General features: G+C 37.6%; 1 protein-coding gene across 1 annotated transcript; it reads left to right on the plus strand.

Annotated features, from left to right (window-relative positions):
* Positions 1 to 4,040: 4,040 nt before the first annotated feature.
* LOC132012350 (olfactory receptor 8B12-like) lies at positions 4,041 to 4,961 on the plus strand (the record flags this gene model as incomplete). The annotated part of the gene is made up of 1 exon (XM_059392261.1): positions 4,041 to 4,961. A coding segment is annotated over exon 1 (921 nt), but the record flags the coding sequence as incomplete, so codon positions are not given.
* Between the last annotated feature and the right edge of the window lie 6,636 nt (positions 4,962 to 11,597).

An 11,597-nucleotide genomic window follows, 5' to 3' on the forward strand; every position in this document is an offset into this window, starting at 1 on the left:
GAGCCCCGCATTGAGCCCCGCATTGAGCCCCGCATTGAGCCCCGCATTGAGCCCCGCATCGAGCCCCGCATCGAGCCCTGCATCGGGCTCTCTGCTCAGCAGGGAGCCTGCTTCCTCCTCTCTCTCTGCCTGCCTCTCTGCCTACTTGTGATCTCTGTCTGTCAAATAAATAAATAAAAATCTTTAAAAAAAAAACCTCTATACATATTTTGGACTATTTAGCATTGTTCTAAGGATTCTGGTTGCTGTATTCCTCTTTATTATTATCTTTTCTTTTTTTTAAAATTTTTTATTTTTTATAAAGATGTAATATATTTTTAACCCCCGGGGTACAGGTATGTGAATCACCAGGTTTACACACTTCACAGCACTCAGCATAGCACATACCCTCCCCAATGTCCATAACCCCACCCCCCTTCTCCCAACCCCTCTCCCCCCCAGCAACCCTCAGTTTGTTTTATGAGATTAAGAGTCACTTATGGTTTGTCTCTCTCCCAATCCCAATCTCTACATGTATTTTAGTATGGATTATTTCTGTTGATCTGTTTCATTTTCAGTATCCTTTCTTTGGTTGTGTCTAGTCTGCTATTAAACCAACCTAATGAATTCTTTATTTCCAATATTCTCAGTTTTAAAAAATTTTTTGAAACTTTCCTCTTTTATTGTTTTTATAAATCTTTTGGGATCTTCCATCTGTTAGTCAATTTAGTATTGCTTTTGTCTAAATTTCCATAAATAATAGTTATTTTAAGTCTATGTACACTAACTGCAACATTAAGGTCACACGTGCATCTGCTTTTACTGAATATTTTTACCTCTTGATTAAGGATCATTTTTTTTTTTTTTTTGCATCTTTGTATTTCTAGTAATTTTTTATTTTATGATGCTGGAATTGTCAATATATTGTAGAGACAGTGGATTATGTTATTCTTCTCTACAGATGGTTGCATTTTGTTCTGGGATGCAGTTAATTTACTAGCAGATCACCTCCATCCTGCTGAGACCTGGATTTAGCCTTTGTAATGATGGATCTAGTTCCATTTTGCCCTTAGCCTGATGGCATAGTCCTCAGTCCTAGGGTATGGAATTCAGGGGTCTCATCTTCATGTCTAGTTTGTTCGTCAAAGCTTCTCCACTCTCACTAGGCCAGAAGTCTAACAGCTCCCCAGTACATCCTCTGTGACCTCCATTCAGTTCCTAGACTCCAAACAGCTGTTGTGTCCTAGACATCTGGAGTTTTGTCATGCACATACAAAATTTAGAATTCAGCTATGAACTCAAAGAAATCCTCAATGCACATGCCTGAGGGTTCTTTTCTTTGTTTTTTCCCTCTCCATCCCTTGCTCCACAGATTCCAGCTGTCAGGAGAAACTGGAAACTTGGAGACCTAAATTCGATCTGTGACCTTGGGCAAATGGTTTTACTTCTTGGGCTCTCTTAGTGTCTCTGTATGTAAGATAGGGGTAAATATTAGTTCTGTGGATCTATAAGTTGCTGATATTGTAATGACTTGAGAAGATTAAAAAAATACAGCTATGGTATTCATATCTATACAGATTCTGATTCAGAAGGTATGGGTGGTAGCCCAGAATTCCTTTTGGTAAACCCTCTAATAATTGTGGTGCTCAGTTAGGTTTGGGAAATACTGGATTTGATAATTTCCCAAGTCTTTTCAGGTCTAAAATTCTGTTAGTGTGTGGGCTTGATATTAAAGTAACTATAACTCTGAGAGATCAAGTCATAGGATAGACAATTTTTGTCAAGGCAGAGCTGGTGTGAAGAGAAAAAGACAGAAAAAGACAAAAATAACAGAAGAGGAAGAATAAATTTGGATATGTCCCTACATTGAAATCTGATCCATTAGGATTCAATCTGAGAGCACTGGAGGCTAGAAAGTAGAGAGCAGTGCTCCAAGAAAAGTGGGTTGAACGTACGGACAGTCAAAAGGAGTTCTGATCTGGAAGAGATTATGCTGAGTGAAATAAGTCAAGCAGAGAGAGTCAATTATCATATGGTTTCACTTATTTGTGGAGCATAACAAATAGCATGGAGGACAAGGGGAGATGGAGAGGAGAAGGGAGTTGGGGGAAACTGGAAGGGAAGGTGAACCATGAGAGACTATGGACTCTGAAAAACAATCTGAGGGTTTGGAAGGGGTGGGGGGGAGGTTGGGGGAACCAGGTGATGGGTATTAGAGAGGGCACGGATTGCATGGAGCACTGGATGTGGTGCAAAAACAATGAATACTGTAACGCTGAAAAGAAATTAAAAAAAAAAAAAGGAGTTTTGATCAGTTAGTGATTTAGAAAAAAACTGTTCTTGGCAGAGATTGGGAGCATTTACCTGATAGATATTGTTACCATTCAACTTACACTCCATGGAAAGAGAGGGTTAGGGGATCAGAGAAGTCTATACCTTTTTGAGATAGATATAGTGCAATTATTCCTAGAATAAACTGGGATATGATTAGATTATTGAATGTCCTACCCTAATTTATGATAGCACTTTGTTTTAATCTTTTCTTAATCTAATCACTTCTTTTCAGTAGAGTCACTGCATATTTATTTGTTACTTCATGGATTTTCAGTAACTCTCATCAGGAGGCAGTTTAATCTAGTGGTTACAAATCATTTGGGGCCTGGAGTTACAAATCCAGGGGCCTGGAGTCAGATACATCTAGGCATGTGGGCTCTGAAACAAATGGTCAGTGAGCAACTTATGTTTAAAGTGAGTATCATTATTGTGAAGAATTAATAAGGATATATTTATATAGTGTTTTGGATCTTGGCAGCCAGAAGTCAGTAGAAGGGTTCTGTGTCAGATACATTATTGTGTATTCAAGAAATGGTAATGTTGAAAATTTTTTTTTACAAAGATTTTTCTTTTAATAGTACTGGATAAGTGTTAGTTAAAGTAATTGTCTTTACAAGCCAAATCAAGCAATATCAAGGGTATAAACAAACATTTTTTACTCCTTTGGGAAAGTAATCTCTGATGAAATTCTTTTCAGGGAGTCTCTGTCTTAATTATCAGGCCACAGAGACCTGTAACCCTAATAAAACTCCTTATTTTCCTATTGGTCAAGAAAAGGCACTGTCTCTTTCCTTATAGCTAGAGGGGCTTTTGGGCAAATTAACAATTGGAAATCATGTTCTTCAGTGCAGAAAGGCCTACAAGATAACTTAGAGTTTCTGATCCTCTGCACCAGATTGAGAGGAGAAAGTTCTTAGCTCAACCTAGCATTTTCTTTTTATTATGGTCATTTTTGGGTTCCATGACAATTGTGGTCAAGAAACAGTAGAGAATAGCTTTATAGCTCTGAACAAAAGGAAGGTGAGTATGTTCCTAATCCTGGTGAGTCAGGTAACATAGTGGTTATGAGTACAGATGTGAGAGACTGCCAAAGTTCACATTCTGCCTGCACCTCAGTATTATGGGGACTTATGCTAGTTACCTAACTCCTTTGTCTCATTAGCAAAGTGGGGATAATAATACTGTCACATAGCTCTTAGTGCATAGCCTCTCATAGGAACACCTTGAATAAGTGTTAGCTTTTAAAAATGATCATTAAACCCCTTGCTCTAGGAGAGATTAGGAAAATGTGGCCACACCTTCTTGATTGACAGCAGTGACCCAGTGCTGGGGGTTCTGAGAAGAAACAGTGTCTTCTGATAGGAATCTCTTCAGGAAAGAGGCTCAGGTGTCAGCAATGGAAGCACAGGCAGAAGAGAGGACAGAAAATGGACTAACTTAAATACCTAAAAGACATCTATACATGGGATATGAATAAATTACTGTTTTCTCTTTGGAGGAAAAGTTTAGCCTCTAACTGTTCCCTCTGTAAGTTAAAGTCACTTGGGCCGTAAGATAGATCCATAGCAAATAGTAAAAGCCTTCCTACCATACTAACGTTCAAATCTCTCTGTGGATTCCATTCTTCAGAATGGGGGATGGATACTGAGAGTGGTGGTGTTTCTTTCTCACTGGTTCTCTTTTCTTTTCCCCAGACTGCTCTTCTTCTACCCACCCCCAGGAGGGGAATGGCAGCTAAAAACTCTTCTGTGACAGAGTTTATCCTCGCAGGCTTAACAGACCAGCCGGGACTCCAGATCCCTCTCTTCTCCCTGTTTCTAGGTATCTACGTGGTCACTCTGCTGGGGAATCTGGGCCTGATAACCCTGATTGGATTAAATTCTCACCTACACACACCCATGTACTTTTTTCTCTTCAACCTCTCCTTGGTAGATTTCTGTTACTCCACTACCATCACTCCCAGAATGCTGAAGAGTTTCATCTCAAAGAAGAATATCATCTTGCATGCAGAGTGTATGACTCAACTGTTTTACTTCTGCTTCTTCGTCATTTCTGAGTCGTTCCTCCTGTCAGCAATGGCATATGACCGCTATGTCGCCATCTGTAAACCATTGGTGTACACTGTCACCATGTCTCCTCAGGTCTGTTTATTTCTTTTGTTGGGTGTCTATGTGATGGGGTTTTCAGGGGCCATGGTCCATATGGGAAGCATAGCAAGTCTGACTTTCTGTCATGACAATCTTGTCAATCATTTCATGTGCGACATCTTTCCTCTCCTTGAGCTCTCCTGCAACAGCACTTACGTGCACGAGCTGGTGGTCTTTGTACGTGTGGCCATTGACATTGGAATGCCCATTGTCACCATCTTCATCTCTTATGGTCTGATTCTTTCCAGCATTCTCCGCATTCACTCCACTGAGGGCAGGTCCAAAGCTTTTAGTACATGCAGCTCTCACATAATTGTGGTATCTCTTTTCTTTGGTTCTGGGGCTTTTGCATATCTCAAACCACCTTCCACGTTGCCCCTTAACCAAGGGAAAGTGTCCTCTCTGTTCTATACCATTGTGGTGCCCATGTTAAACCCACTGATCTACAGTTTGAGGAACAAGGATGTCAAAGTTACCTTGAGGAAAACCTTGAAAAGAAAAATATTTTTTTGAGAAAGTAGTATTTGGAGAAGGAGAGGCAATGCTTTATTTGTGTGTGTGTGTGTATGTATTTTCAATGAGGGATCCAAGTTCCAGTTTTTTTTCTCTTCTGTACAGAAAGAAAATTTTAAGTCTTTATGTTCAGATGAATGTTTAATGCATACCTATTTTCATTGTCCCTTGACACACCTCAGCTATTCCAAGATTGTCTTATGCATTTTTTAATAATCACAAATCATTTAATCTTGTATGTGGCTTATAAACCATTTTATCCAACTTCTTCATTTAATAAGCACTGTAAATTTAGAAATATTATGTATATTCTCCAGGGCCTTACACCCAACTTGTTCCACAAAGGGGACTAGAATCCAGACCCTTGAGATTCAAATCTACATTGTTTTCCTTTCTGACAATTTTCTTCTTTTTTGCTGCCCTTGCAGATTTCTTTTAACAATCTGGTTATATTTATAGTAATTTAATGTAACTTCTCCATAAATAACTTTTTAAAAACAGCTTTATAATATTAAATTTTTTCTTTTTTAAAGTCTTTATTTTAATTCCAGTTAGTTAACATATAGTATTATATTAGTTTCAGGTGTACAATATAGTGATTCAACAGTTTCATTTATCACTCTGTGTTCATCACAGTAAGTGCACTCCTTATTTCCCATCACCTATTTCACCCATTCCCCCCACCCCCCACTTCCTTCTGGTAACCATCAGTTTATTCTCTACAGTAAAGAGTCTGCTTCTTGCTTTGTCTCTTTCTCTCACTCTCTAATTATTTTCCCTTTGCTTGTGCATCTTATATCTTAAATTCCACATATGAATGATATAATTCAGTATTTGTCTTTCTCTGAGTGACATCTTGCTTAGCATAGTATTTTCTAGCTCCATTCATGTTGTTGCAAATGGCAAGATTTCACTCTTTTTTATGGCCGAATCGTATTCCATTGTACATATATACCACATCTTCTTCTCTTCTTTTTTTTTAAATTTCTTTTCAGCATAACAGTATTCATTGTTTTTGCACCACACACAGTGCTCCATGCAATCCGTGCCCTCTCTAATACCTACCACCTGGTTCCCCCAACCTCCCACCCCCCCCTTCCAAACCCTCAGATTGTTTTTCAGAGTCCATAGTCTCACATGGTTCACCTCCCCTTCCAATTTCCCTCAACTCCCTTCTCCTTCCATCTCCCCTTGTCCTCCATGCTATTTGTTATGCTTCACAAATAAGTGAAACCATATGATAATTGACTCTCTCTGCTTCACTTATTATACTCAGCATAATCTCTTCCAGTCCCATCCATGTTGCTACAAAAGTTGGGTATTCATCCTTTCTGATGGAGGCATAATACTCCATAGTGTATATGGACCACATCTTTCTTATCCATTCGTCCATTGAAGGGCATGTTGGTTCTTTCCACAGTTTGGCGACTGTGGCCATTGCTGCTATAAACATTGGGGTACAGATGGCCCTTCTTTTCACTACATCTGTATCGTTGGGGTAAATACCCAGTAGCGCAATTGCAGGGTCATAGGGAAGCTCTATTTTTAATTTCTTGAGGAATCTCCACAGTGTTCTCCAAAGTGGCTGCACCAACTTGCATTCCCACCAACAGTATAAGAGGGTTCCCCTTTCTCCTCATCCCCTCCAACACATGTTGCTTCCTGTCTTGCTAATTTTGGCTATTCTAACTGGTGTAAGGTGATATCTCAATGTGGTTTTAATTTGAATCTCCCTGATGGATAATGATGATGAATATTTTTTCATGTGTCTGATAGTCATTTGTATGTCTTCATTGGAGAAGTGTCTGTTCATGTCTTCTGCCCATTTTTAAAAAAATTTTATTTTATTTTATTTATTTTATTTTTAAAAGATTTTGTTTATTTATTTGACACACAGAGATCACAAGTAGGCAGAGAGGCAGGCAGAGAGAGGAGGAAGCAGGCTCCCTGCTGAGCAGAGAGCCTGATGTGGGGCTTGATCCCAGGACCTTGGGATCATGACCTGAGCCGAAAGCAGAGGCTTTAACCCACTGAGCCACCCAGGCGCCCCTTCTGCCCATTTTTTGACATGATTATCTGTTTTGTGTGTGTTGAGTTTGAGAAGTTCTTTATAGATCCTGTATATCAGCCTTTTGTCTGTACTATCATTTGCAAATATCTTCTCTCATTCCATGGGTTGAGTCTTTGTTTTGTTGATTGTTTCCTTTGCTGTGCAGAAGCTTTGGATCTTGATGAAGTCCCAAAAATTCATTTTCGCTTTTGTTTCCTTATACCACATCTTCTTTATCCATTCATTAATCAATGGACACTTGGGCTGCTTCCATATCTTGGTTATTGTAAACAATGCTGTTATAAACACACAGAGTACATGTAGCCCTTTGAATTAGTGTTGTATTATTTTGGTAAATACCCAGTAATGCAATTGCTAGATCATAAGGTAGTTCTCTTATAACTTTTTGAGGGACCTCCATACTGTTTTCTAAAGTGGCTATACCAGTTTGCATTCCCACCAACAGTGTAAGAGGGTTTTCCTTTCTTTGCATCCTCACTAACACCTGTTTTTCCTTGTGTTGTTGATCTTATTTAACCATTAATATTTTATTTAACCATCTGGCAAGTGTGAGGTGATGTCTCATTGTAGTTTCGATTTGCATTTCCCTGGTGATAAGTGATGAGCATCCTCTCATGGGTTTGTTGGCCATCTGGATGTCTTCTTTGGAAAATACCTGTTCATGTCTTCTGCCCATTTTATTTTATTTTAAAATTTATTTTATTTTTTCAGTGTTCCAAGATTCATTGTTTATGCACCATACTGAGTGTTCCATGCAATACGTGTTTGGCCCATTTTTAAATTGGATTATTTGTTTTTTGGGTGTTGAGTATGATAAGTGCTTTATATATTTTGGATACTAACCATTTACCAGATATGTAATTTGGATATATCTCTCATTGTATAGGTTGCCTTTTAGTTTTGCTGGTTATTTCTTTCAGTGCAGAAGCTTTTTATTTTGATGTAGTCCCAGTAGTTTATTTTTGCTTTTGTTTCCCTTGCCTCCAGAGACATATTGAGAAATAAGTTACTATAGCTGAGGCAAAAGAAGTTAGTGCCTGGGTTCCCTTCTAGGATTTTTATGGTTTCAGGTCTCACATTTAAGTCTTTAATACATTTTGAATTTATTTTTGTGTATGGTGTAAGAAAGTGGTCCAGTTCCATTCTTTTTCATGCTGCTGTCCAGTTTTCCTAATACTGTTGAACAGACTGTGTTTTTCCCTTTGGATATTCTCTACTGCTTTGTCAAAGGCTAATTGGCTATATAACTGTGGGATTATTTCTGGATTTTCCATTCTGTTCCATTGATATATGTGTCTATTTTTGTGCCAGTACCATACTGTTTTGATTACTATAGATTTGTAATGCAACTTGAACTCTGAAATTGTGACGCCTTCAGCTTTGCTTTTCTTTTCCAAGATTGCTTTGGGCATTTGGGGTCTTTGTGGTTCTATACAAATTTTAAGGTTATTCTAGTTCTGAGAAAAATGCTGTTGGAATTTTGATACAGACTGCATTCAATGTGTAGACTGCTTTGGGTAATACAGACATTTTAACAATATTTGTTCTTCCAGTCCATGAGCATGGAATGTCTTTCCATTTCTTTTTGTTGTCTTGAATTTCTGTTGTAAGAGTTCTATAGTTTTTAGGATACAGATCTTTTACCTCTTTGGTTAAGTTTATTCCTAGGTATCTTATGGTTTTTGGTGTAATTGTAAATGAGATCAATTCCTTTATTTCTCTTTCTGCTGCTTCATTATCATTGTATAGAAATACAACAGATTTCTCATTGATTTTTGTATCCTGTAATTTTACTGAAATTACTTACCAGTTATAGCAGGTTTTTTGGGGGGGGCACTCTTCAGGTTTTCTATATAGAGTATCATGTCATCTGCAAATAGTGGAAAGTTTTAATTTTTCTTAATAATTTTGATTGCCTTTATTTCTTTTTTTTCTCTGATTGTTATGGCTAGGTCTTCCAGTATTATGTTGAATAAAAGTGGTGAGAGTGAACATCCTTGTCTTGTTTCTGGCCTTAGGGGAAAAGCTACTGTTCTCTGGTTTCCATTTTATTTATTTCTACTCTGGTCTTTGTTATTTCTTTCCATCTGATAACTTTGCACTTACATGTTCTTTTTCTAACTCCTTGGGGTGTGAAGTTAGGTTATTTGACTGTTTTTCTTTGTGTCAGTGTTTATTGCCATAAATTTCCTCTTAAAATTGTTTTTGCTGAAGTCCATACATTTGGTATGCTGTGTTGGTGTTTCATTTGTCTCAGAATATTTTTGATTTCTTCTTTGACCCATCAGGTCAAAGGTATTTGTGAATTTTCCAGCTTTCCTCCTGTTATCGACAGTTTCATACCATGTGGTTGGAAAAGATACTTGGTATGAGTTTAGTGTTTTTAAAATCTCTTTCTTTTTAAAGATTTTATCCATTTATTTGAGAAAGTGTGTGTGTGTGTGAGAGAGAGAACATGATGAGGGACTGGGAGAGGGAGAAGCAGACTCCTGCTGAGCAGGGAGCCTAATGGGGGACCCAATCCTGGGACTCTGGGATTATGACCTGAGCCAAAGGCAGATGCCCAAATGACTGAGCTACCTGGGCCCCAGTATTTTAAAAATTTCTAAGATGTGTTTATAACCTATGATATGATTTATCCTGGAGAATGTTGTGTATGCATTTGAGAAGAACATGTATTCTGTTGCTGTTAGATGGTATGTTCTGTGTAAGTCTGTTGTGTCCATTTGGTCTAAAGTATAGCTCAAGTTTAATATCTCCTTATTGAGTTTCTTCATGAATAAACTCTCCATTTTTGAAAGTGGGGTATCAAAATCCCCTACTTTAAAAAAAGTTTTAATTTATATTCCAGTTAGTTAACAAACAATGTAATATTAGTTTCAGGTGTATAATATAGTGATTCAACACTTCCATTCAACACCCCGTGCTCATCATAAGTGCACTCCTTAACCCTCACCTATTTAACCCAGTCCCCCATGCACGTCCCTCCAGTAACCATCAGTTTGTTTCTATAGTTAAGGGTCTGTTTCTTGGTCTGCCTCTCTCTCTTTCTCCCTCTCTCCTTTTCCTGTACTCTTTTTGTACTGCAATATATTACTCCCTTCAGATCCTTTAGTATTTGACTAATATGTTTAGTTCATATACTTTCCGATTTTTATAGTCTCTTGATGAATTGACTCCTTCTCATTGTATAATGACCTTCATTATCTCTTGTGAACATTTTTAGCCTGCAGTCTATTTTGTTGAATATAACTATAGCTACCCTTGCTCTCTTTTGATTTCCATTTGCACAGAACATCCTTTTTCATCCATTCACTTTGAGTCAGTGTTTGCTTTTAAGCTGAAGTCTCTTGTAGGCAACATATAATTGGGTCTTGTTTTTTGTTTTGTTTTGTTTTTGATGATTTTATTTATTTATTTGAGAGCGAGAGAGAGAGTGAGGGCAGAGGGAGAGAGAGAAGACTCTGTTTGATCCCAGGACTCTGAGATCATGGTCTGAATTGAAGGCAGATATTTACTGACTGAATCACCCAGGAGCCCCAGGTCTTATTTTTTTAATCCATCAAGCCACTCTATGCCTTTTGATTGGAGAATTTAATTCATTTAAATTAAGAGTAATTATTGATAGATAAGGACTTACTAATGCTAGGTTATTAACTGTTTTCTGGCTGTTTTGTAATTCCCTTATATCTTTTTTAGTTTCTTGCTACCTTCCTTTGTGATCTTCCAAAGTGGTATGCTTTGATCTGCTTTTCTTAATCTTTTGTGGATCTACTGTAGGTTTTTGTTTTGTGGTTACCAGGAGATTTACATAAAACACCTTATAGATATAACAGTCTATATTACACTAATAGCAATGTAACATTAATTGCATACAAAACTCTACCCTTTTATTCTTCTCCTTTTGTGTTTTTGATGTCATAATTAACCTTTTTAATATAGTGTATTCATTAACAAATTATTGTTAAGTATAGTTATTTTAATGATTTTATCCTTTATACTAGAATTAAGTGGTTAAGATACCACCAGATTATATACTGACCTTTACAGATACCTAGTATATTTTCATGTTATTAACTTATATCCTTTCATTAACTTGAAGAACTCCTATTAACATTTCTTAGAGGTAGGTCTAGTGGTAATTAACTCCCCTAACCCCTAAGTGTGGCTTCAAATGTAAACCAGCTAATCCAAGACCCATACTCCTGTAACTGCCTTTATCAAGCTGTAAAACTCCAGAATACTATCCATATACTATAACCATCCCAGAGCTCCTATGCCCCAGAATCAGCTGAAATTATTTAAACTAGCCAGTCCTGCTTACTCTGCCTTGCCCATTCTTTCTTATAGAAAACAGAAAGTGTCTTGTCCAATTTTCCCTCTGTCTCATGACCAATCCTAGTGCTTTCCTGTGTGGTCCCTGTAGTATGTGGCATGTTCCCTTCTGTTGGTAGCTGTGAATATGAAACATTGTCTTACGAAAATAAATTATTTTCCTTTAGAGCAGTTGTAAGCTCACAGCAAATTGTACAGAAATGTAGAGATTATCCCAT

Source organism: Mustela nigripes, chromosome 1 (assembly GCF_022355385.1).
Source record: "Mustela nigripes isolate SB6536 chromosome 1, MUSNIG.SB6536, whole genome shotgun sequence".
NCBI lineage: Eukaryota > Metazoa > Chordata > Mammalia > Carnivora > Mustelidae > Mustela > Mustela nigripes.